The following is a 25,268-nucleotide window of genomic DNA, read 5'->3' on the forward strand; positions in this document are numbered from 1 at the left end:
CTGTTTTCTTTCAACTTTGCTCTACGAGTCCGTGAAAAAAATGATTCATCGGTAGAGCTCGTCGGAATCCTGATAAATTTTGAACACTGCAGAAGTGTCTCGATAAGCTGCCATAACTCTAACTTTTGGGTTGCCCGATGTGTTTTGACGGTCACATATATACCCTTCGCTGTTACGTTTCAACATTGTTCAGGTTGTTCGTTCAACTGTTTTCATTAATTATATAAAATAATGGTACATCGTACAGTCCGAATATGTAGTGCCCATGTAGTGTAGGTTTATTCAACGGGATCCGGACATTGTATTTTGCAGTCAGTCTTTTCATCAATCGAGTGCGGAAGTGAAATTACGCACTCAAATCCAACTATTACGCAATTTTAGCAGACTAATGCGTATGCCGTACGCAAGGAGAAAAAAGTCACCGCGAACACCGCTTGAATTACAGAGGGGTGTCCCTCAAAATCCTCTTATAGAGAATCCAGGATTACTTGTCTCAACCAGGGAACAGCAATAGCAGGCAAAAATCAGATGAATATGTATGCAAAGTTCCCCTATCATATATGATATGTCATTTAATGACATGAAGAATGAAATACAAGTGCTGTTTCATTTCTGTCTTTTCAGTTCCAAATTTCATTGACATTCAGTTCAGATAGTTCCTAGAGGAGTTTCTGATATTTTATAATGACATTTTTTTTAAACAGAAATATTACATAACAGATTGTTCTATCATCAGGGTCTTGGTAAAACCTTACAGTGCATTACCTTGATGTGGACCTTACTCCGTCAAAGCCCAGAAGGTAAAACACTGCTTAAAGAAGTTTCATTAATTCAATCCTGAGACTTTCATCCTGGATTAGCATTTGAAAGGCACAACAGTTGATTTTCAGCATGCCTTATTTATTGGTTTACCTGATCAAAGTTGACCATCTTCGTATTCAAAGTTTGTATATTGGCAAGTTTAGAGAGAAAAAAACAAAGTAAACTTATCATGTGTCTTTAGAGGGCATTGGCTATTTGTTAATTCCCCTTGATGCTCCTATTAGTTTATTTAGTGTCTGTGTCATGTTGTCACAAATGTTAGACAATTTAAATTTGTAATCTGTTTTAAATAATTAGGTAAGCCAGAGATAGACAAGGCCATTGTTGTGGCACCATCAAGTCTTGTTAAGGTAAGTTCAACTTTTAGTTATTGTGGTGTTGATGATTGAGATTTTCACCAGGCTCATTGATTTCTCTCATTTTCTTCAATTTAATGTGTATTAATACATAAAGAATGGAACCAAACTGAATATCACTTTGACAAGTTTTAGTACTCATGTTCTGCTGACATAATATTGTCATGTTCGTGCACTACTAAAATCTTACAACTGAAATTTGCAGAATTGGTACAATGAAATCAATAAATGGTTGGGTTCTCGGATAACTCCCCTTGCAATTGACTCAGGTTCAAAGGATGACATTGACAGAAATTTGAGTAAGTATGCACTCTCAGAATCAGATATACAAGAGGAAGCTGGGTTCAATAACAGAAGATAATGTGTAGGGATGTTCTTGGAGAGTGAATCCAACAACAGCTGTTTAAGGTAGAACGCACCTCGGGGACAGACATTCGGACTCTCAAACTTTTACAGTTCTCTTCTGATATACCACATGTGGGGGTTCATTTTAAAGCTCTTGGTGAAAGAAAACTTTTCACCGGCTTATTTTTTTGAAATTCGAAAATTTTTATTTTTCGCCATAGAGTTAACACAGGGATGGCGGCCATTTTGAATTTCTAATATCAGTAAATCTTGGGTTATTTGTTTCTCTAGTACCAAAATTTGCACGGTGACCCCCTATTTTTATTCTTGATTTTGAAAGAGAATGTTTGAAAGATTCCTTGAGGAAAGTTAGAGCAAAAGTTTAAGTCTTTTACTTTCGAGGTGCATATTACCTTAAGCCATACAAAGAGTGTAAAAATACACAAAACCATACTGGGCACTTGACAGAACAGAAAGGCAGTTTGACCATTCTCTGATCCTGATAGGATGTATGTTTAACATATCAATATTACAACCTCACAGCCAATTACTGTATATATCTTGGAGCTCTTGCTTGTACATTGTCTTTGATATCTGGCCAAATGCCATCCTAATGAAGGCAAAGCAATGCATCCGAGAACTTCAGAAGTTTTAAAGACTGATTGTCAGAAATTGAAATATTCCAACAAAGTTTTTATAAATAAGAAGTCTAGAATCTGACTGTTTTATTTTCAATAAGATTCCCTTTGTTTTCAAAGTGTTAAAAGTAATAGAAAAGTTTGAAGATGTCATTTGAAGATGTCAAGTCATCTGATAACTTGTTACTTTACCTGTGTTTTGATGGCATGTTACTGCTGATTCTGACTATTCATATGAATTATTTCATTTAGTGAGTGCTATCCATATTTTAAATCCATTGTCCCTTGTTTCTTGCAGGGATGTTCATGACACAGTCTGGCCGCCGTGTACCACATCCAATACTGATAATTTCTTATGAAACATTTCGTCTGCATGCTTCGGTTTTACACAAGGGAAGTGTGGGACTGGTCATATGTGATGAGGTAAGGCCACCCGATGTGTATGAATGCATGTCTTACCTCTCCATCTATAAATTTGACTGTCAAACTTACAGCTGGTCTTTGATGAAATTGAAAGCCTGAGGTTGCAACACCGTACCAGGAACAGAAAGATGCAAAAGTGTGCCTGCGACTTTTCAACCAACAAAATCAACAAACAGCAAATTAAGTACCATTGAATCAAAAGTGCAGTGTCCATAAATACCATGAAAACTTACATCCCCTTTTCTCCAGGGTCACAGATTAAAGAATTCTGAAAATCAGACCTACCAGGCACTGAGTGGATTGAATGCCAGAGGACGTGTTCTGCTTTCCGGAACTCCAATTCAGAATGATCTACTCGAGTATTTCAGTCTGGTGCATTTTGTGAATACTGGAATGCTAGGTAAACTTTCCACCAATGTTCTAGAATGCTTTGTGCTGATAAAAACTCAACTATTACAAAGAATGTTTATTGCAGTGGTCATATTATTGGTATAAAAAAGGTGATCTTTATAGCCTGAAGGATTTATAAATAAAATTGGCAGGGCTCCCGCTACCCGATCGCCAATTAGCCAAATGCTACAAAAAATTAAAAATGGCTACAAAAATTCCAGTTTGGCAAATGTAGTGGGGATTGATTTTCTAGACAGTGCCCCCTCAACAGAAAACTACAGCCGAATCAAAAGTTGTAAGATGTTGAAACAGTTTACCCTCCTTCCTACAAAGTTACAAAGTCCCTGGTACGTGAAGCAAACATTGTTGCTGTTCGATACTACAGTACACAGAGGCTTTGCTTTTGGCTTGCTTTGCCTCGGCCGTTCGTCCTGGAGTCTTTCAAAAGTTTTACCTACTTTGCTTGTATCAACATTTGGCCTGCAACTACTCAGTTTGATAGTAAAAACCATAATTTCAAAGGAAACTTTTAAAACCGGAGTCATAATACAAAGGAAAAGGAGAAAAACTGAGGTGTTTTGAAAGGTCAAGTCTAGGTCATCTCATCATGTGATGTATTGCATGAAGACCCCTTGAGTACACAATTATGGTTCACAAGAAACCACCTAGGGTGGTCCAATAGCTGAAAGGTAATTTCTGTTGCCTTCCACTTTAAATGGCATTGAGCTTAACTGTCAGTTTTAAATTAAATTTTATTAAGAGTTATGTCAAAGGGAAATTGTCAACAGTAATTGCAGTAAGCATATCCATTTTCAAATCATCACATTAGAGAACTGCAATTTTTCATGCTTACTTAACATCAAGGCAACAATTCAAAAGTAAAAGAACTATTAAAATTGTCCTTTCGGCCTATTTCAAACTGCTATAACTTATACAAGAAATTGTGTGATTCTGAATTATTTTAACATTTTTGCAGATACAACCATGCAGTTAATGATGTAGAAGTGAACATCACCAGACATTTCTTTATCATATCAAAATATCAAATGAAAATATATCTGGGCTAAAATGTTATCATAATCATTAAAACAATGAATACTGGCAAACTGTGAGTAATGTAAATGAACATTTATTGTTGTGTCTTGTTTTACAAGAGTATAGTATTTGGCCCACACCTTTTTGTCTCAAGAAAAATACTTATACTCAAGATGCTATTCAGCCTGCTTGATCACAACTATGACATACTAGTAACACTGGGGCCAATCATATCTACAGTCTGCCAGTATGCTACTAAATGCTTTCTTCTGCACCTAAAATTTTTATTTGTGTGGCTCAAACATTTTGGTTATGGAAGACTGCATAAATTTGCCACATGAGACGGCTGTAGCTTATGACAAGCTATCATACTGTGAACACTGACTGAATGCCGCAGAAATATTCTGTACCTTTTGTAATATACACTTAACATTGCTACCAGATTTTTTAGAATTGAATTGCTACCTAATTGTATTTCTTGTGGTAAAAGTTTACCACCAGAAATGAAAAATTATTTCTATCCCTGAAATATCATCAAAGCACAGATTATTAATGCACAAATATTCATTTAATGTAAAAACTATCAGGAACATCATACAAAACATCTTGATTTGTAGAATTAGGAACTCCTGAATGCCGAAAAAGCTGTTGCCACACTTGAGATCATAAACTGACAAAAAGTTGCTCAAAATGGCTAAGAGATTTTTGATTTGGCTAATGACTTTGCTAATCATTTTGGTGGCTTAGGGGGAGCCCTGATTGGTATCGTATTCAGGTAGAAACTGAAAATGAGGTCCCAATCCACCAACAAAGGACATTCACTAAGTACAGGTACACTGTACATGGTTTGGACTTTGTTCTGTCACTATTGCTTCTGTGAATCACAGACTACCCCAGTGACGTTGTTCAATCTTAATACAGGCCTGTCATCAAAGATGAATATTCTTGTCAACTGACTCATGTTCAATCTTTCCGTTGACACAGGTACTGCTCAGGAATTCAAACGTAAATTTGAAAACCCTATCCTGCGAGGCAGGGATGCTGATGCCACTGATAAAGACAATAAAAAGGGACAAGAGAAACTTCAAGAGGTAAACTTGATATTTTCATTTTACATGCTGTCACTTTTTCAGTCATTACTTTCATTACTTCTGTATGATAAGCTTTATCCTATCATCAAAATACACAATGTTGGTGGACGCAGTTTTTGGTCTGCAGGTTTGAGATAATTGTAAGCTCCCAGAGCTACTGAAATTGTGCGCTAAAACTTTCAAATTTAGATCCAAAATAGAACTCTTCTGAACATCTTGTTTTATGTGAGTATCTCCACTCTGTTTGGCGGAAATTATCATTTAGGAGTAATTTCACTCACTGTCACTCAGACAATACCTTTCTTATAACTTTTAATAACTTGCTTGGCATTTTTGAAAATATTCTATCACAACAACAAGGTTTTTCACAAGATATGATAACTGAAAAAAGATGTCTATGTTTATATGATGTTTCACTGAATGCATATGTAATAAGTAATTCAAAGAAACCGTTAGCTTCCAAACAAGATGCTTCAGACAGCTTGAAATATCCCAGTAGTAGATGGTCCCTGCCCCATTCTGTATACAAGGCACATGCCACTTCAGTGTGCTAGGGTTATGTAACATGCATGATGCTGTCTGTCCAGACTTTACAATAATGTTTAACACTTTATCACAGTCAATAAAAGTAATAAGTGGTTGCAGATATGTCAACTTCAGGTCTATGGTCCTGAGTCTGTTTTGAAATTACAATTTTAGGTTTCGTTTCAGTGATTATATTGTAATCAGGACAATGCTAAGTTGACGGCGTTAGTCTTTTCCAAATTGTTGACAATGTCATAATTAATATCAATGACCTATTCATGTTTAGTACTCAGATTTCAAGTGTTAAAGCTCCGTTACTTTCAATATATTTTCCTGTATCTTTTCTCTGTTAGCAAGGTAAATTTGCTTGTACTTTCCAAATCATGCCAAAATGAATGGTATTCAAACTTGTCAACACAATCCACTTGGCTGAATGTTTTCAAACAACAAAAATAACAACATATAATACTGTACACAGTGTGTTGTGTTTGCAAGACTAATACTTTGTATTTTAACATACATGTACTATAGGGAAAAGAAGATGGAAATGTTCTAGTCCCGTACAATAAAATTAATTGAAAATATTATCAAAAGTTACAGTACCGTCCCTCTAATGTTTACCTTGTATCATCAGTGAATTTTCTGATTCTCTACAGCTTGCTTCTATTGTGAACAAATGTATCATCAGAAGAACATGTAAGTTACCTATTAAACCTTTGACCCTTTGACCCTAAAATAAAGCACTTGTATATGTATCTTTTTGCATTTTACTTTCCATAAAATAGCATCCAATCTCCAGAGGGATGTTTTGGATTCTTCTTGTTGAGTCAGATTGTCTTGGAAAATGTCGCTATTTCAATCCCTGGTGACAGCTTTCGTCGAATAAATTGAGATGCTAACACATATATTTGTATTGGCCATATTTGAGTTGCAAGTCAAAATTAATAAGTTGTCAAAATCTGAGTTCGATTTTTGTCGCCAATGTTTTAAAAACAATCTGTGGGCACATGTTGGCAAACAATTTTACATAAATTATATTTGATTTCAACCCATCTTATCAAAAAAAACCCAAAGAGACACAGCTAATGGGGCTTTAAGACTTTGCTGTATGAGTTGGCTTGCCAGTGAAAGCTGAAAGTTAAAATACCATATAGTGGACATCTATTTACAAGTATTTCATGACATACTTGTTCAGTTTCACTATAAAATTTTACAAGACTTATTTTTTTGTTTTGCAGCTGATATATTGTCAAAGTATCTACCCGTAAAATGTAAGTAAAATTACTTCACAATATTTATTTGAAATCTAAAAGGGTAAAGTCCCAGCAAGAGTGAAGGTTACTTGACATTGACTGTCTTCCCAGTAACCTAGGGAGTCATTAAGTTAAGGGATACAGTACATCATAGTTAGAGGCTCCTTAGGAAACTCATATTTTTGGTTCAAGTGTAAATGAACAAATATATTGCAAAATTGAATATTTTATTATACTTTTGAACTAGGTTTTGTATCTACTGATCATCAATTTATAGCCAAATTTACTGTCTCTTGGTTTTATCTTGGTTGTGTTTTAGTGCTTTGAAAAGTTTTGTCTTTTTCTTCTCTAAATGTGATCTGATGAGTGATCAGCTGTCAGATATGTACTGAATTCAATGTGCATGATCCAAGGTACATGAATATGTACCACTGACAATAAGTTATTAACATCAGACTGGAATACCTATTCATTATACTCCCAACATAGGTGAATGCTAATGATATTATAGTCTAGGCATTATATGCTGCTAAGGCACTGATTGCAGGCAAAACGTATCAATGATTCAATAACCTAATTTCTAGAACACACTGTAAACAACATTGTATTATTTTACAACACCAAAGGAATAATGCAAGTTTGTTGCCAAACTTCAATATAAAAATACTAATCAACGTATAATTACAGTATATAGCAGTGGATCTGTTCAAAGATTAAGTTGCTGAAAACTTTTGCTTTCTTGACTACAGTGTGCGTCTCTCTCGATATGTTTCACTTTTTGTATTGATTTTCCATATTATCTGATCTAATCTGTAGATGAGTTGGTTGTTTGTTGTCAGTTGACTCCACTACAAACTGAACTCTACAAGAGATTTGTGGCTAGCAAAGCAGCGGAGTGTAAACTGACCAGCAATGGTAAAGTCAGTGTGTCATCGTTGTCATCCATCACACAACTGAAGAAACTTTGCAATGGTAAGTGTATCTCTGGAATCTACACAGTCCCTGTGCCTGACAATATTTGCAATTCTATTCTAGTACCCTCAGTTATGACGCAGAAATCAACTGAGTCGCATTGCATGGCCAGGCACAAATGACCTTATATTTTTCTAGAGTCCTGGTCAATAAGAATATTTATGACCATGGTATGCATTGTATATAATATTTGAAAAGTTTATGCTTAAATATAGAAATTCAGCTGTTGTCAAATTTGGGTATTTACAGAATTACAAGACTATATTTGTCTTGTGTCTTTGATTTGTGTTCCATGAACAAACTTGTGCTTATGGCAAGAATAATGTATACCCTAATGTTTACTGCAAAATAGAAAATCACTGACCTACTATTACACAAAGTGTCCATAAACGATGACTTGCAGCAAATGTACATGTATCATTTTATCTGGTAGATCCATCGTTGATCTATGACAAGTGTCTCCAAGGAGAAGATGGCTTTCAAGGAACTATTGATCTCTTTCCTGATAACTTTGATGTCAACAAAGTCCAACCAGAACTGTCGGGTAAGGAGCACATCATTGCACTGTTGTTGTTGTTGTTTTTTGTTATTGTTGTTGTTACACTGTTGTTGTTGTTGTTGTTTAGCAATACAATACAGTGCACTTGTGTCAAATGGTTTTGTTGGTGTTTTATTCATTATTTTTCAATGGTATTCTCAATGTTCCAGGCAAAATGCAAGTACTGGATTACATCTTAGCTGTTACCAGGACAACCAGCAATGATAAGGTGGTTTTAGTATCCAACTACACTCAGACCTTGGATGTCTTTGAGAAACTTTGTAAAAGTCGAGGCTATCTCTTTGTCAGACTGGACGGCAGCATGTCTATCAAGAAGAGAGCCAAGATTGTGGAGAAATTCAATAATCCATCTGTAAGTCATCTGCAAGAAATTACGCATCAGAATGATGAGAATGGTGATCTGTTACAACCATTGTTACGATGAAAATCATAGAAATCAGATGAAAACAGGGATCTGAGTATGATTTCTCAAAGTAGATGTTAAAATATATCATTTAGATTAGGTGTTGACAAATGTGATACTAAAATTGCTCAATGAAAGAAACTTAAAGACATGTTGAAAAGCTGTAAATTATTCCTCCCCATTTTCCATCGCAATTAGTGGGCCAATGTGGCCGTAGAAAACAAAACGTGAAAACAGCCAAGTTGGAATAAAAAGGGTTAGAGTGGTATGGCTGACTGGTGTAAAAATCCTGACGGAAAAATTATCGTTGTGAGACGAGTGATGTCTGACTGTCTTAACCTAGGTAGCACATTGAAATGCTTGTCATCCTGTTCTCATTCAGAGTCCAGAGTTTGTATTCATGTTGAGTAGCAAAGCCGGTGGATGTGGACTCAATCTGATTGGTGCAAACCGATTGGTCATGTTTGACCCTGACTGGAATCCAGCCAATGATGACCAGGCCATGGCCAGGGTGTGGAGAGATGGACAGAAGAAACAATGCTACATTTACAGACTGTTATCTGTGAGTCAGTGCATTATTATGTTTTATCATGTCTCAAAACAAAATACTCAACTTTTTGACATGGAAAGTTTGTACCTAATGATTCATAGTCATTTCAGGTTTTCTGCATTTTGAATAGGTTAGACAGATATCAAAGAAAGAGAGGGGTTGACTCATTAGTATACATTTTCTCATACTTAACGCTTTGAAGCTGCAGACCCTTTAATTCATGTAATGCACCTACACAGTGAAAGACTTCAACTTTTGCTCAAACTTTCCGTTATGAAACTTTTAACTAGTTTCTTACCAAATCAAGAAGAAAAATCATGCTTCACCGTGCAAGTTTTGGTACTAGAGAAACAAATTACCTAATATTTACTGATATTTGAAATATTCACAATGGCCACCATCCTTGTGTTAACTTTATGGGGAAAAACAAAATTTTCGATTTTTAAAACAGCAAAGACAGTGAAAGTGTTTCTTACCCAAATATCTTTGATATAAGCAAGCAGTAGCATTAATGTGAAAATATTGGCAAAATTTCAGTGTCTAAATGTCTGTTCCTGAGGCCCGTTCTACCTTATATAGTAAAACAACCCTCCTTTCTAAACAGTGACATTCTGTCTGTAAAATGTCACCGATGTATCTCTCCTCTGCTTTTATTCTTCTCCTGGCTGTTTGTTGAGCCATAGCCTTGCCAACACAACAGGTTGTCAAGGCAACTCAGTTTATTCTTGAATTCTACTCTTGACTAGAATTCAGTCACCAACAGTCATCATTGAACATTATGCATTACACAGGCTGTGTTGACAAGATGAAAATTTGGCATTTCAACATCACTTTTGTGAGTAAAACAAGAAACTGTATTTCATGAAAATACTGAAAAAATACATCAAAAGTTACAGCTAAAAGAACTTAAACCCTTTTCCTGCCAAGTTCATATTTCACAGTCAGATTAATCCCCTTTCTACCAGGCTCCATAACAAACCATGGAAATAAATACAACTTGGGAAAAAGAGGATTAAGTTTGTTAAACTAGTGAAGCGCAATATGTCCCATTTGGTACATTTTAACAAAAAACTGAACATTTGAAGGTCCCTGAAATCACAGATACTGTAAACTTGATTTTTATGAACTAAAACTGTTTGAACAGACCAAGTCAAATGGGTGGAAATATGTATGGTTTTGGCTCAATACCACATTTCACTGAGTTTGTTGATGGGGAAGTGATACTGTCTGGCAGGGAAAGGGTTAATGGCCTCTGAGTTCACATTTTGTGCACTGGTTTGTGTACTGACAACTAGATCAAAGTCTTTGTATTAGCCACAAAATCCAAGTTTGTGTTCTCTGCCTGCAGAATCTAAGTTTGTGTACCAGCTGTCAGTTTGTGCTGTAACTTACATTATTTTTGAACTCCATAGGAATTTCTGATGATTTCTTTTAGCCAGCACAACACCATAAGCAACATATGGAGAATTTCCTTGAGTCACAGAGCATTTTCTTATGGAATAGGTTTATCAGTTTAGCTTAGAGGACTCAATGTTGGTTGCTGGTTTCAGTGAAGACATTTACACTGATTTTAAGCTTATTTACTACGGGTACTTTCGTTTCCCCAGACTGGAACTATTGAAGAAAGAATATTTCAACGTCAGGCTCACAAGAAGGCTCTGAGTAGCTGTGTTGTAGACAACGAAGAAGATGTAGAGAGACACTTCTCTTTAGGAGAACTCAGAGATCTATTCAAACTGAATGAAACCACACTGAGTGACACACATGACAAGTAAGTGATATATTATCATTGCCAATTTCTCTTGTGTTGCACAGAGCGCCCTCTAGAGGGCCAGCTCAGATACACAGATATGTTCAGGAAACTGAATTCCTTTATGTAAATGGGCCTTCCTTCCATGTACATACAGAGCATACAGTGTAACAGGTTGGCGACAACTGTCAAATAGTGAAAACATTACCTAAGCTGTGAGTTTTGGTATCGCAGTATAAGGACAGCCAGGTGATCAAAATATAGAATGTTTAATTCTATCACCAAAGTAGTTGTTCTAGTGTGCAGTCTTCAGGTTTTAGAAAAATCTTTGGCCATAAAAATTAATGTGAAAGAGTAATTCACAACCAGTTACATTGAAATGAACATCCCTTATACCTCAAATGAAGCAAATTTCACGACAACCAGAGACAGTCTGAACAAACATCTTATGCGTCTTATGGATAAGAGAAATTTTTCATATATCAGATGCAAGTGATTGGCCTGATAGAGCATGAGAGAAAATGCCGAGAGAGTTTGACCGGTTGACCTCGCTGTTAATTTTATGCAGGAAATTACAATAACAATGCTTGGTCGAATGACGCAGTGCCTTGAGGGTGGGATCGCCAGTGGTATAGGGGGAGTACCTTCCCGATGGTGATAAGTGGTGCGGATTACCGTCGCCTAGGTGACTGGCGTTGCAAATACCTGGACTGAACCCACACGTGGACTGAACCATTTGGGTTTTTTTGGGTGTCGATGGTACTTTGACAATAAAAGTAAAGATGCACAGATATCGAGTTTATTGTCTTGTTTATGAGCGGCCAGTATTTCCAACAGCATGAATTACGTGCATTTGCCCTAGAAGAAATAAATAATTTCGAATAAAACATCGCGAATATAACCACATTCCTTAAGCTCAACGTACCCCAAAGAACCATGAAATCGCCCGACTTTCGATTGAAGAGATGAGTTTTGCCAAACCGCGTATACAGAAAAAGTGGCAGATGACTTTATTTTTAGAATCATAGACAGTATAGCGAGATGTAAAAATGTGAAAGAGGCTCCCCATCTAACTATCCTAAATGTTTTTGTGTCGAGTTTGTGTTTGATTCGTTTCGAAAATGTGTTCCTACATTCTTATCCGATTGTGTGTGTTAATAAAAATGTTTGTTTCGCTTTGGATATTTGTAGAGAAGTTTGTATTAGTGTGTACGGTAATGTTTTGTTTGTGTGGGGAAAGCTTATGGCGAGACGCAGCCGGACCTATGTTGTTACAAAAGTTGATAGAGTCGCCCTTTGACGCTTGCGTTTCGAAACCCGGGTGTGGTTTCTCATCAGTCGCGGTGTAGATTCTTTCCTTAGTTTGTGTTTGTGAAAATTTATTTTAATGCATTTTAGTGGTCTTGCTATATTAATTTTTGGTCACGTTGTGAGTCCGTTTGGTGGTTCGGTTTGTTTGTTCTATGTTTCTTTACTTAGGTAAATTTTGTTTTGACTGGTGTGTCTTTTAGATTTTTGCGGAGGTTTGTGAATTTTTAGGCAATAAGTACCACTGGGGGTACGGATTTTATGTTTATTGGATCAAGATACTCACAAGTATCCTGGTTGATGTGCTTGTTCTCGTACATTTTGATTCATAGTTCGTTTACTTTGTTTACTGTTTGTTCTGGCTTGTTGTGTATAATACTGAGTGTTGCGTAATTGTCTTTCGCATTCGAGTACGTAATCGTTTGTGTTGACAATGACGAAAACCCGACCCTTGTCGAGGGTTTTTTTTCCCGAAATTTGTCTATTGTTTGCAAGCTGGTTTATCGCGATTCTTTTAGCACGCGACATGTTTTGTTCCTTGTTTGAAAGGGTATCTCTAGAAGTGCGAGTTTAGCAGCTTCAGAAAGCTTTCAAGTTTTGGTGTTTGTTGTTTGTGGAGCCCAATTTGACTTTTCTTTGAATTTGTGTTGTTGCGATTGTTTGTGTCTCACGATGTAGCGTAGTCACATTTTACGACTTTATTTGTTGAAATCCTGAGGTGGTTTTATTCTGTTTGGTTTTGTTGGCGTCCGAATTAATTTTAAGGCCTTTGCCTAGTACTATTTTTCGGAGTTTCATAGTTTGAGCGATGATAGGTTGTTGTTGAATTTCATGTTGTTGTCGGCTTTTCTTTGGAAATAGCTGATTTATTTCCACGGCCATTTTTTCTGTCACGTTATTTTTATGTGTACGATTTTTGTTATTTCTTTTAAGTGTTTGTGTGTTCTATGTCATTTTATGGGGTTTTTTTGGTAGTTCTCTTTTAGGAGTGTTTGGTGGCCCTGAAAAGGGCCGCTCGGTATGGGTTTTTGTTAGCGCTTGGCGCGTTTATTTTGGCGATGAGCCTATAGCTTTTTTATGCTTCTTTTCGCCGATTCGATGTGCTTGGTAAGTAGGTGTTTGCCGCCTTCTTGTCACTGTGTGTGCGTACATGGACAGTCTGCATAGCCTTGAATGTGGTCTCGATTTTGATCAAACCATGGAGGTACCTCCATGATCAAACTTACAATTTAGGAGTATATATCAAAACTGATAAATGATTTATGTTTTCACATGGGTTCACAAAAAGTTTCGCCCCGGTGTTCATTTTTGGCCAGGAATTCCATCTACCCACCTTTACAGAGTAGTAAGCTTATGGGGCAAGTAAATATGGATGCGCCGGTGCGATTCAACGATCAACCTGTATATCGCATCGAAAGTCAACAATTTTACGGCACGGACTATGATTTTATAAGTTTATACACAGTCCCTCGTGGATAGAGAGACTGTGGTTTATATAAAAATTATAAGGCGCGGGGTATTATATATTGACTGATTACTGTAGCTATAGATAGGCTACATTCAGGACAGGCAGCGACGGGCAGTAATTAGTAGGCAAAACCACGGTCCCTCCACAGAGGGACCGTGGCAAAACAGGTGGTTTTCACCGTGGGTAGAACTCGGTGCAATGATACTGAACATTAATAGTAAGCCTGTTACCTTGAAGGTGATGCTGTAGGTGAAACAAGTAAGCTTACTTCAAACGCACGATGGTACAAACATTCCTACCTCCATGGTACAAACAACACCATAAGTGAAACGTACACATAGAAATACACGCGTTCCTACGTTGTGCCCACCCGGGCCACGCGATTAAAATATGACTGATACTGCTGGATAGTGTTAATTGGGTCGGTAAACAGTCAATTAATAGTTTAATTGACTACCTGGGTGATTGGCAGGTCGTGTCCAACGACGCATATGCAAAGCAGGCCAAAAGACAAAAGCCCCCAAAGATATTGACAGCTGGCCAGGGGTCACCATGAATACGTAATGACGCTTCACTACGCAGAAACTGCGTAGTCAAGACCTTCTTAACCGGTCAAACTCTCTCGGCATTTTCAGGCATGCCAAAAACTGTTGAATATACTCAAAGGAATCTGAATTTTTTTCTGCTGCAGACAATTAGATTTTTTCATGGGTGTCAGGATTCTGATTCTGCAAATATTTTTGGGAGTTCTAAAATTTTACAAACTATTTATTTATTGCTTAATGGACTGTTCAAAGCACACATACATTCCCCCCCAAATTTACATATTTTAATTAGTTAACTCATATGTGAATATTTTGTTTTTGAAATAAGCACGACTCCAAAAGGCATTTTTTATAATTTTCGGGTAATTTTTTCTCTTTTTTTGATCATCCCCTCTCAAGTTCTAGAATGTTGAATTGATGTCATATTTTAACCTTGAGATTAGTGTTTGGTAACAACTGCTAAAAACTTTCATGATGATATCAGGGAAAAATATAGTTTTTTGTCCCACAAAATATCAAGTAGTGACAACTCAGTGTTTTTTTCATTTTATACCATATTTTTGTAATACTATAATCAGTTTTATAGATATACATCACACTGGTAGAAACTGCTTGCTAAGGCAAGAACTTTGGGCTCTCAGTGAGTGAATGACCGCAGTTAATTAACATTAGCGCCATCTAGTGGTGAGAAACAAATCTGAAGGCCAGCTCATCTATCTCCTCTGGATAGAATTAGTACATTTATTCATCTGTTTCAGTTCATTCCATTGTGGCTATTACAGTGATATATCAACCATGTTATTGGTCTTATGCACTACCCAACATTCAAGGTCACATGTTGCACTACCCAACAACCAAGGTCACATGTTTGATGTGAGACTGTTACTGCATACTGTGTCTGTCCTTGATGCCATGCATCAGTGATTCTACCTCCAGCATTGATTATCTGTATCCTTGCTTAATCTCACACTACTCAGAGAGAGATTCCATAGCTAATCTTTATCGTGTCCTTGTGTTTTCAACAAATCACGTAATGTCCTTGTGACATCTTCCACTACCTCACTGCCAGAAATTCTTATTTCACTGGTGGGAAATTTCTCCTAATACTACCAATGAATGTGTCATCTTGGTGTCACAGGTTCAAGTGTAGGCGATGTGTTAACAACATCCAAGTGCGACCGCCTCCTGAGGAGAGTGACTGCAACAGCGATCTCTCCCAGTGGAATCACAGCGCCGACAGGAAACCCATACAAGACCAAGTGTTGAAGAGCAGCTGGGCAAAGCAAATCACGTTCGTCTTCCACCACAAATCCCACCAGCAACAGATAAAGACTGTATGAAAAGGATGGTTGTCACATTGTGAAAAAAGAAAAATTTACATACAATCAAGTGTGTTTGACATATTGCAGGGTACTGCCAACACTGGCCTTGTACCTGTTACTGTAGAAGGACACATATGACAATGCTTTGTTGAATATGTACTTCCACGTGTCACAAATACCAGATGAGTAAAGTCTGGCCTCTGAACAACCATGGTGAAGAGAGGGGGCTTACACTGTTAATTTTAATTTTGCCATGTGAATTTTATTTTATTTAATTTTATTTGAAGTCTTTCTGTAAATGATATGGTCAAAATAGACTGGTTAATATTATGTTTTGATGTATTGATACAAGCTCAGTGTTTTTCTTTCAAAAAATACCCAAAACAAGAAATCAGTAAAGGAAAGGCTGTTTTATACTTTAAAAACAGTGCAGATGTGTGTGCTCAAAGTTTAGTCCTCGGTGAATTTACTGATAAGATAACAATTTCATAAATTCCACATAACATTATTGATTTCCTACCTTTGAAATAAAAATTGAAAAAATACTGGATTCTACCACATTTTCAATTTTTTAGCTCCCATAGCCATATGTATATATGGCAATGGAAGCTATTCTTATAGGCTAGGGAAATGTCTGTATGTCTGTATGTCTGTATGTCTGTATGTCTGTATGTCTGTCCGTCAACATCAAAAACTCCAAAACCGCTGCACATTTCATCTTGATATTTGGTGTGTACATGGATGATGGGCTGTAGATGAGATTTTGTTCAAATGAAGTTGTCATTGCCAAAAATATGCAAATTAGTGCCAAAAAAAGCGTTTTTGGTAAAAAATCTTCTTCTTCATAACCGCTGGTCAGACAGCTTTGATATTTGATATACAGATCTCTAGGGATAACCCAACTTGGATTTGTTCAAATTGTGATGAAATATGCAAATCTGTATTTTTAAGGAATTTTTTGTCATTTTTGGTCAAAAATTTATTTCATCAAAACCGCTCGTCTGACAGCTTTGATATTTGGTATACAGGTTCCTACAGATAAACTTAATATGATATATAGAATATATGATGAAATCTGCAATTTTGTATTTTTGGTGCAATTTTTGCCGTTTTTGGTCAAAAAATGTGTTTCTCAAAAACTACTTGTCTGATGCCTTTGATATTTGGTATACAGGTTCCTAGGGGTTCTCTTAGTGTGATGTAGTGAAATTTGATGAAATCTTCAATTTTTGTATTTTTGAGTCAATTTTTGCCGTTTTTGGTCAAAATATTTGTTTCTCAAAAGTTAGTCATGTGATAGCTTTGATATTTGGTATACATTTTTATACATAATTATGATGAAATCATCAATTTTGTATTTTTGCAGCTAATTTTGCCATTTTAGGTCAGGCCATCCTGCAATGAGCTATCAAAGATCTCAACCTTCTTCATCAATACATGTCACGAAAAGTTGCTCTCTACATAACACAGCAGAGCTCTGTCGACTATTGGGTCGCTTGTTTTTTTCAAAACCGCTGGTCAGACAGCTTTAATATTTGGCTAACAGGTCCCTAGGATGACCTTAGTGAGATGATTTCATACAGTCAGGAAATACTTAATTTTGTATCCATGTCTATAGTAGCTTCAGGGACATTGGCCCTATGTTCAAGATAATGTGGTGATTCAGTAAGCATTTGAAATGGTAAACTGTATTTGGTGTTGAAATGCGGTAAAAAATAATGAGAAAACATAGCTGAGGTGATTTCAGCAGGTTTGGTTTCCAACAAATATATTCAAAGTTTTTTTCAATGTTAAAGAGTGATGGAAGGGGGGGGGGGGGGGTCCTGGCAGATTTTGAAAAAATCCAAACAAATGTCAATAAAAAAATCAGCCACAGAAGGTTTGTCAAAAAGAAAAGGTGGGATAGTGGGAAAAAGAATGTACAATGTATCGGATAAAAAAAGATAATGTTCCTCATCAATCTTCCAGACAACCCCCTTTTATCAAATGGTACACCCTGATGTATTTTTGTGTGCAATTAACCATGCAGTGTATTTTAGTTTAAGATGTCAATCAAGTTAGGTAAAGATTTGAAAGGAATAGTCAAGTTCACCACAGTTAAATTTCTTAACTTTATCTCTTGTGTCATCATCCTTGTGTAATTGGTTAAGTTTGTATGTTGCTCCAGATGTGGATGTACCAGCTGTTCTGGAAGAAAACAATGTTTACTTTTCCCTGTAGGGTTTCTGAGTTGATGATTATATGTTGAAATCTCTCCATGTATCTGGTGCATGGGCAAAATGTAAATACTGGTTGCATGTTATGTATTTCAGTCTATGTCAAATATTGTAAATGAAAAATCATGAACAGTTTGCTGTGTGCTTGTAAAAGATAACATGTTTGTCAATACATATTAAAACTGCCTTGCAGTTTGATTGTCTTAAAAATTATCACAGAAGTAGAAAACGAAAAGAAACTAATCAAATTGCTGTAACATATTCACCCTCAGTGTCTGTAGGCCTATACTTAACTATTTTATCATTACATTCAGCTTTTTGTTATATCTTTATCACTCTTCATGGGCCAAGGCACACTTGGGGTCAATGTCATCACTCTGTGCCAGTCTGTGAATGTCAGTCTGTCTGTATGTGTATGTCCATGTTTCATACAATTGTTGGTTTGTTTTGATAACTGTATGGGAGCGAACAGTGATTATTGTCACTATTTTTATTTGTATCAGTGTCTGAAAGAGCACTGACCAAAATTACAACAGTGCCAGACATGATAGACCATGGTTGATCACTTCATGATCAAATATATTTTTGTTTCATTGATATTTGCTCATAAATTGACCTTTCGTAGATATTTTATGCAGTCCCGCCACAAAGGTGATGTGATCACAATGATCAAATTATTTCTTGCTGCATATTTGGTTTTCTGAAAATTAAAGGTACTTTTACACTAATTCAACAATCATTATCAACTTGTATCTCAATGTTTTCAATTTATTTTTGTTGATAACACCAGTTGTCAAATTAAAGCAGAAGATCCTGCCATATCCATTATTCAGAGTGAAATATATAACAAATCATTGTTAAGCAATGGACTCTCAAATTCTGCACACTGATTTTTGTATATTTATTTTGCTTCAACTCTTCTTTGTGAAATAATTTATCTCTACTGAAAATTATCAATAAAGTTATACAGACAGTGCATGATCCTCTATTTTATCTTATGACTGAATGGAATCTGATATGTAGATGAGGTAGGGTGAGCAAATCATATGGTCTGAGGTTTGGGAGTACTAAATTTCTTTAGCTCTAGCCTCAGTTGATTGAACTTGCCACTCCATACAGGTACAACAGACCAGTGAACCCTTATGATACTATGAGATGTAAAATATATGCAGGACTTGAAAACTGTTGGGCATGGACCATAGGCCTCAGTCACACACCTCCAAATATAAAACAAGTTAGCTAGCCCCTGGACAATGCACTGTCCATGCTTGAATGGAATCCATCTAAACTTCCCTATTTAGGGATTTTAATACAAAACCATGTTGCATCATTAAATATTTTCTAAGCAATTGACAGGTCACACAGGTGTTATTGTGAGAAGGAAATGTAAATAGTTTGATTTCAAATGAGAAAGGTCACCTACAGGTCAAACGGCTTGTCAACGACTGGTCACCTTGACAATCATATACTATGATGGGTTCTGTGTGAAACAGTGATGTCTCATCTTTCAATAACTCCTATATGTTGTGTTTTCACAATCCAATGTCAGCATATGACTGGTCAAATTAGACCAATAAAACTGAACTGGATTTGTGCATGAAAAGCCCGGCACAAAATTTTCTATCAGAGTTATCTGAGAGCAAAGTATCACAATAGCAAAAGAAAAAGATTCAGATTTACTTTATGAAGATTTTACCCTGACACCACCATGGTATAGCCCAATAACATGGTTTCCTATGGCAAAGTTGGACCTCTAAACGTTGAAAATGGGAATTAAAGGCTTAATTAGAGTAACCACATCAACCAAGTTGTACTTCGTAATTGGATTTATATGGACAGTCACAGACTTTTACATGTGTATGGATCACAGATTTCCTTGACAGGACATCATTTTTCACTTATTCAAAGCAAAAAACTAATATTTCACAGGAAAATACTCCTGCTAGCATGTTTCTGACAAGCTATATTTATTGTACATATCATCCCATAAAATGAACAAATAGTTTCAGAAAGTACTGGTTGGCAAAAGTAACCCTATAAATGCACAAATGGTGAGAGTATGTTCAATACCTGAACTGACATTTTTTGTAAAAGCAATATCAGGACTTAGACAAGTGTCAATGGCAAGGTCAGGGTCTCCCTGGCTTTATCAGTAGTGCAAAATGTTGTCTGCATTCATAGGGAATCTGGTTTATTGAAAGTGGAACAGAGAACTTGCATGTCTGATCTAGATTTGGCTGTTTACCAATGACTGATGGTGCATATGACGCACTGTGGAAAAGTACCAGCCATCAGTATGGGGGAGAAAAGAGGTGTGTGTGGGCTTTGCTATTGACAAACAACATGACAATTACCCCAGAGACTTTGAAATTGCGTCACCTGAGTTGTTGTTGTTGTGAATCTGTAACAATACTGCCCTTGAAAACTGTAAATAACAATGTAGAAAGTTATCAATGTAAAAATAGCTGGAAGGTAGACTGGTTTCTTATACTGTGTTGTTTTGAAACAAAACCAGTAATCCTATTCACTGATTTTCAATAACTTTCTTTTTTTTTTTTGCGACAAACATTGAAAATCGCTATTTCAGACAAATAAACAGGAAAACCTCAGAAAATTTGCGTGGGAGAGCAATGATGTCATTCAACTATCGCATCTCTATGGTAACCAAGTGATGGAGTATGTGACTTTAAGCCTTGTGATATCTGTTCACATGCTCGCGGTTTCTATGTCTACGTGCGAGAAGTCGGTCATTTTGTGGCTTTTCCAGTAGGTTAAAGGCACGCTTTGTGTCGGACACGTGCCGTACGTGTTGAATATACGCCAGGCTTCGGGACGCGGGGGAAGTGTGTGTCATGTACGTGACCTGACAAGAGGAGTCGGTCAAGGCTCGACCCGTGCCACCCCTTTGATTTGTTACGAACGCTGGCCAATCACAAGGAGTCTCGCAGTCACGTGATACGGCTTCGTGGGATAAGCTTGAAATTAGTGTATTCACACATGTGGGATTTCCATATCACGATCCAGTGGATACTTTATCAGGAAAAATGACTCAAAATTGATCATTTCTCGTTCCGACGATTGCACGAACTGGTGGCCTGTGGACTGGACCTTGTACGATGGCGAAAGAATTGCGGCTACACAGCCCGGCTGGTGCCGAACCGGTGGTTTATACGTGGCCGATACCCGCTCAGGTTTGTATGTCACCTTCAGAAGATGAACCCAACCATAACACGACATTCCTTTGTACTTTATGTGCACTTCCCGGTACCTATTTCACCGCTTGTTTTACGTGATTCTTGCGTTTCAGGACAACCGAGATGGGGCTCTAGAAATCGTGGACACGATACGGTAAGAGTTGTTTTCATGTTTCCAGTCAGTTTTCTGTACGTCCAAATCTGGCGTGGCCTTATGCTAATAACGGCACGCTGTTTTACTCATTACAATTTCAAGTCCCTTTTGTTGCCGATTTCAAAGATGGCGACCCTAAATACCGACCGAGTATATATCTTGACGACGTTGAAGACTATATAAAAGACTGTTGCCTAGCCATTGTTGAAGAATAGACAGTGTATTTGACACATCTGCCCGTGGCCCATGTCTCTAGATGGCTATCATCGTTGCCAGCGTTTGTTTACATGCCCCCTTGATTATGCATGCCCCTGCCGGCTGGACAGCATATTTTAGATCGTCCAAAATTTCAGAATAGGGAGTGACATTTAAAAGGCGAATAAACCAACTATGTCATGTTGAATTGAACCTACAGCCTGTTTGTGAAAGTTTGCTATTTCCCCGTAACCTTTAGTCGGGAACAGGCGATGGCTTTCATTTCCACCATACAATTAAATTTGTCAAAAGTATCACCCGTTCGCTCTTCAGCAATGTACGTTTGGTTGACATTTGTGGGGGAGTGGCACACAATAATTGAAACTGTCTGGACCTATTTTTAGCCCCCAAGTCTTCCGTTCTGGTGCAATGTCCGTGCAAGAGCTTACTGGAAATGCGATATGGTTTTCAAAATTTTCTAAAAAATTACGGTTAACTGAAGCGAGCGCGAAAGTGATATCGATTCGGATAGATGTGGCTGTCAAACAAGCATCTGGGGACACAATGACACTCCGACATCACTATGCACAAGTTTCAAAAGTCTCGTGGTCTGACCGGCACTGACCACAACACAGATTTATAAGAAGGCAAATAGGCAAAACAATACTGTTTAAATTTATTTATTAAGAAATTCACCAATTTATAATGATAGTATGATTTTCTTTCATCGGCTGTCACGACTGTAAAATTATTTTAACTCTGCACACATGTGTAACTTTGCTGAGAACAGATATTCGGGTAAACCGATAAACATTTGAAGATCGGCGCGTGTTACTTAGAGAAGACATCACCAGAATCTCTTACTCACGCAGAAGGGATTTCCCACGTGTTGCACAGGCAAGGCATGTTTTTGTTTTTGTGAACAGTCTCTGAGTCACCAAGACCTCTTTGTAGGGGGGGGGGGGGGCATTCCCTAGTGACAGAATTACTCATCCAACCACACAAGAAGCAATAAGGTAGGAATCCCTTTTTGGTGCTTTCCCCCTGTTTTCGACATCTACTTTCATTTTGTGTTTTTCTTTCAATCTCTTTAGATGGGTGTGTGAGGAAATTCCAGAGTTGAAACTTGCGATGGAAAAATTCGCGTTGAATGACTGTGATGTGAAAAGGTAAGCTCAATATTCAGTGTTTTGTACTTGTCCCCAATTGAGCATCACTTCTCTGTATGAAGGATCTTCTGTGTTATTCTGTTTCTTGAGGATGGAAGTGCATTCGGCAATAATGTTAAATTTGAATTTGTAAAGTTGATGCAAGTTGTGTAGATGGGGGTGGTTGTCCATGTGTAAATGTGAAGAACTTTGCGGATCTCTGCAAGCGCGCAGAAGCCCCGGGTGATTTCTTTAATCTTGACCTGCTCCTATTGTGTGCTACGATGGGAAAGATATGTACGTGAAACGTAGCCGTGAATAACTTTGATGCTGCTCTCCCCTTTGCTTCCTGTCAGTCTATTTCACAAGAAACAAACAATTGGTTTCACTCTTCATAATGACAGTTGGTCGCAGTGTAAGACTTTAGTGTGTTCAATGGCTGTGTCCCGTGTTGGAAGCGTCGATTGGAACGTTTTTTTGGTATGGTGTAATCAAGTGCCAAAAAAATGATCAAAAGTTTTTTTCATGGTTATAGAAAATTTGAAATAAATGATTCGCTTGTCAGATATGGTTGTGTGCACCTGCTTGTAAAAGGCCTAGAACCTTGGCAAGAGTAGTAACTCATGAAAAATTCACGCTTTTTTGTGTAATGAGGAGAGGTGGGGGACAACCCGCCCACTTTGCGACAAAACCCCTATAGGTGATGTTTTCAAACGGGTGGCCAGCAACAACTTAGCAAGTGTGTGGGCCAAAATGGGCCAAGAACAGCTGCCGGGCCCGAAATGAATATTGGTTAAAATCAGGATTTGTGTTGTTAATTGGAAACGAGACTCTAAATATGATGGTGAAAACACAGCTTGTATTTTCCGTACATTTTGCACTCAAGATACTCTTTAAATCCATTTGTCTGTTGAGTATGTTGGATACCTTGCAGACAAAGGGATTCTTTGAAAGCATACATATCCCCATACATATACATATGTACAATTGTCACATACATATATACTGTCATTTACGGTGTGTGTGTGTGTGTGTGTGTGTGTGTATATATATATATATATATATATATATATATATATATATATATATATATATATGATGGCCATTTTTGTATTGTTGGTATTAGTAGGTTCTACTCAAATCACATGATTGTTTTTGTCTTTTTATTTCTGAATTAAACTATAAATCATTCACATTGTTGACACATTCTTTATCAAACTCACCGGAAGTGGCCAAACTTCTCATAACATGTACTGGTTGCTAAAAGCCTGTTATGACTGACACCCAAACTGTTCGTTCCTATGCTTACAGAGTGTTTGTGCTTCCTCATAAATCATTGTGTTGAAACCCAATGTGATTTCTTGTATTCGGCTTTGACAACCAGGTGTAGAAAGTGTTCAACTGGCAACTTGAACCCTTACTATCATGCTCTAAAGAGAAAGGGTATAGATAGCTGCTGACTCCTTCATTGTTCTTTAGATTTTACAAGCATTTGCCATCATTCATCATAGTTACCTGTGTGTAGAAAACCAACCATAGCCAAAAGATAGTGTAACTCTGCTGAACGTTTTTAGAATCATTGATTTTGATAGGGAATAATTCTATTGAATCGTAAACTTTTCTCCCCATATGTGGTTTTACATCAGTCATCTGGTAAATAGTGTACGAAGACCAAGTCAAGTTGCATGATGGTGAAGCATTGTCCACTGTTTCATTTGATCGGGTTACCAACATATAGTTTTAAACTGCTTATAAATACTTAATATTGGTGCTTTATCATACATGTACCATAATGATCGTACAATATCACCAAAACAGTTTTTTCCCATCCCCTGAAACAGTTGAAAGGTGTTCCACTCACATGATCTAGCTTGCCAGATTTTAAGCACATTTATTTCAAATTAGATGAAATTATCAAAATTACTGCTTCTTGTGTTGCCTCCAGCTTCTGTTTTTAAATGAATTTGTATTAAATGAATAGACCTGAAGTCAAAGAAATGCATTGGCAACGATTCATTTGATGATTACAAAGATTGCAATATATTGATGGTGTTGGTGATGAAAATATTAATGAAGATAATCTCTATCCTACCATTGAAAGTTTTGTCGTGTCAATAAATGGTAGATTTCCACTTACAGAGTTGTTGTTCCCTACTAATAAGTATCTCACTGACATACAGAGAGAATAGTTTTATTCTGAATAGCATCTGTGCATCCAAATAAATCCATCAACTGTCTGGATCAGAGATCATCACAAGAATCATGACACAATATTGGCTTCACCAGTCTGTCAAGCTCAGTAAAAACATATCTTGTGCTCTGTGCATAGGACTTGTGTAGGAGATCTTGTTACAAGTTCTGCCTACTCATTTTTGTTCCATCTTGACGTGCTAAGAGAAAGAAAAGCTGGCTTTCTCTGCCCCCACATCAATAAACCTCCGTCTGGTTGAAGTGATTAAAGTGCCTGGTGGTGGTGGTGATGTGTGTGTGTGGGGGGGTTCTTTGATGTCAAAATCAACCCACAATAAAGCTTGGATATGGATATGTAACTTTATGCAAAAATCATGAGAGATTATAATCGCAGACTACGGAAAATTCTCTAACTT

General features: G+C 37.1%; 2 protein-coding genes across 16 annotated transcripts in view; both read left to right on the forward strand.

Moving 5' to 3' along the window:
* LOC139138239 (DNA repair and recombination protein RAD54-like) overlaps positions 1-18,947 on the forward strand; it is a 28,755-nt gene extending 9,808 nt beyond the window's left edge. Inside the window, exons 9-22 of the mRNA XM_070706542.1 lie at positions 737-800; positions 1,120-1,172; positions 1,384-1,477; positions 2,460-2,584; positions 2,834-2,984; positions 4,994-5,100; positions 6,282-6,321; positions 6,864-6,896; positions 7,695-7,850; positions 8,284-8,394; positions 8,559-8,761; positions 9,195-9,374; positions 10,970-11,133; positions 15,572-18,947. Coding sequence (XP_070562643.1) covers positions 737-800; positions 1,120-1,172; positions 1,384-1,477; positions 2,460-2,584; positions 2,834-2,984; positions 4,994-5,100; positions 6,282-6,321; positions 6,864-6,896; positions 7,695-7,850; positions 8,284-8,394; positions 8,559-8,761; positions 9,195-9,374; positions 10,970-11,133; positions 15,572-15,773 — 1,683 coding nt within the window. The 3' untranslated portion in view covers positions 15,774-18,947. The remainder of the gene's footprint in view (positions 1-736; positions 801-1,119; positions 1,173-1,383; positions 1,478-2,459; positions 2,585-2,833; positions 2,985-4,993; positions 5,101-6,281; positions 6,322-6,863; positions 6,897-7,694; positions 7,851-8,283; positions 8,395-8,558; positions 8,762-9,194; positions 9,375-10,969; positions 11,134-15,571) is intronic.
* A 1,971-nt stretch (positions 18,948-20,918) lies between these two features.
* LOC139138238 (histone-lysine N-methyltransferase, H3 lysine-79 specific-like) overlaps positions 20,919-25,268 on the forward strand; it is a 58,541-nt gene continuing 54,191 nt past the window's right edge. For all 15 annotated transcript variants that reach the window (XM_070706525.1, XM_070706527.1, XM_070706530.1 and 12 more), the window contains exons 1-3: positions 20,919-21,162; positions 21,279-21,319; positions 22,609-22,683. In XM_070706525.1, coding sequence (XP_070562626.1) covers positions 21,088-21,162; positions 21,279-21,319; positions 22,609-22,683 — 191 coding nt within the window. In that variant the 5' untranslated portion in view covers positions 20,919-21,087. The remainder of the gene's footprint in view (positions 21,163-21,278; positions 21,320-22,608; positions 22,684-25,268) is intronic.

This window comes from Ptychodera flava, chromosome 8 (assembly GCF_041260155.1).
Source record: "Ptychodera flava strain L36383 chromosome 8, AS_Pfla_20210202, whole genome shotgun sequence".
Taxonomy (NCBI): Eukaryota; Metazoa; Hemichordata; class Enteropneusta; family Ptychoderidae; genus Ptychodera; species Ptychodera flava.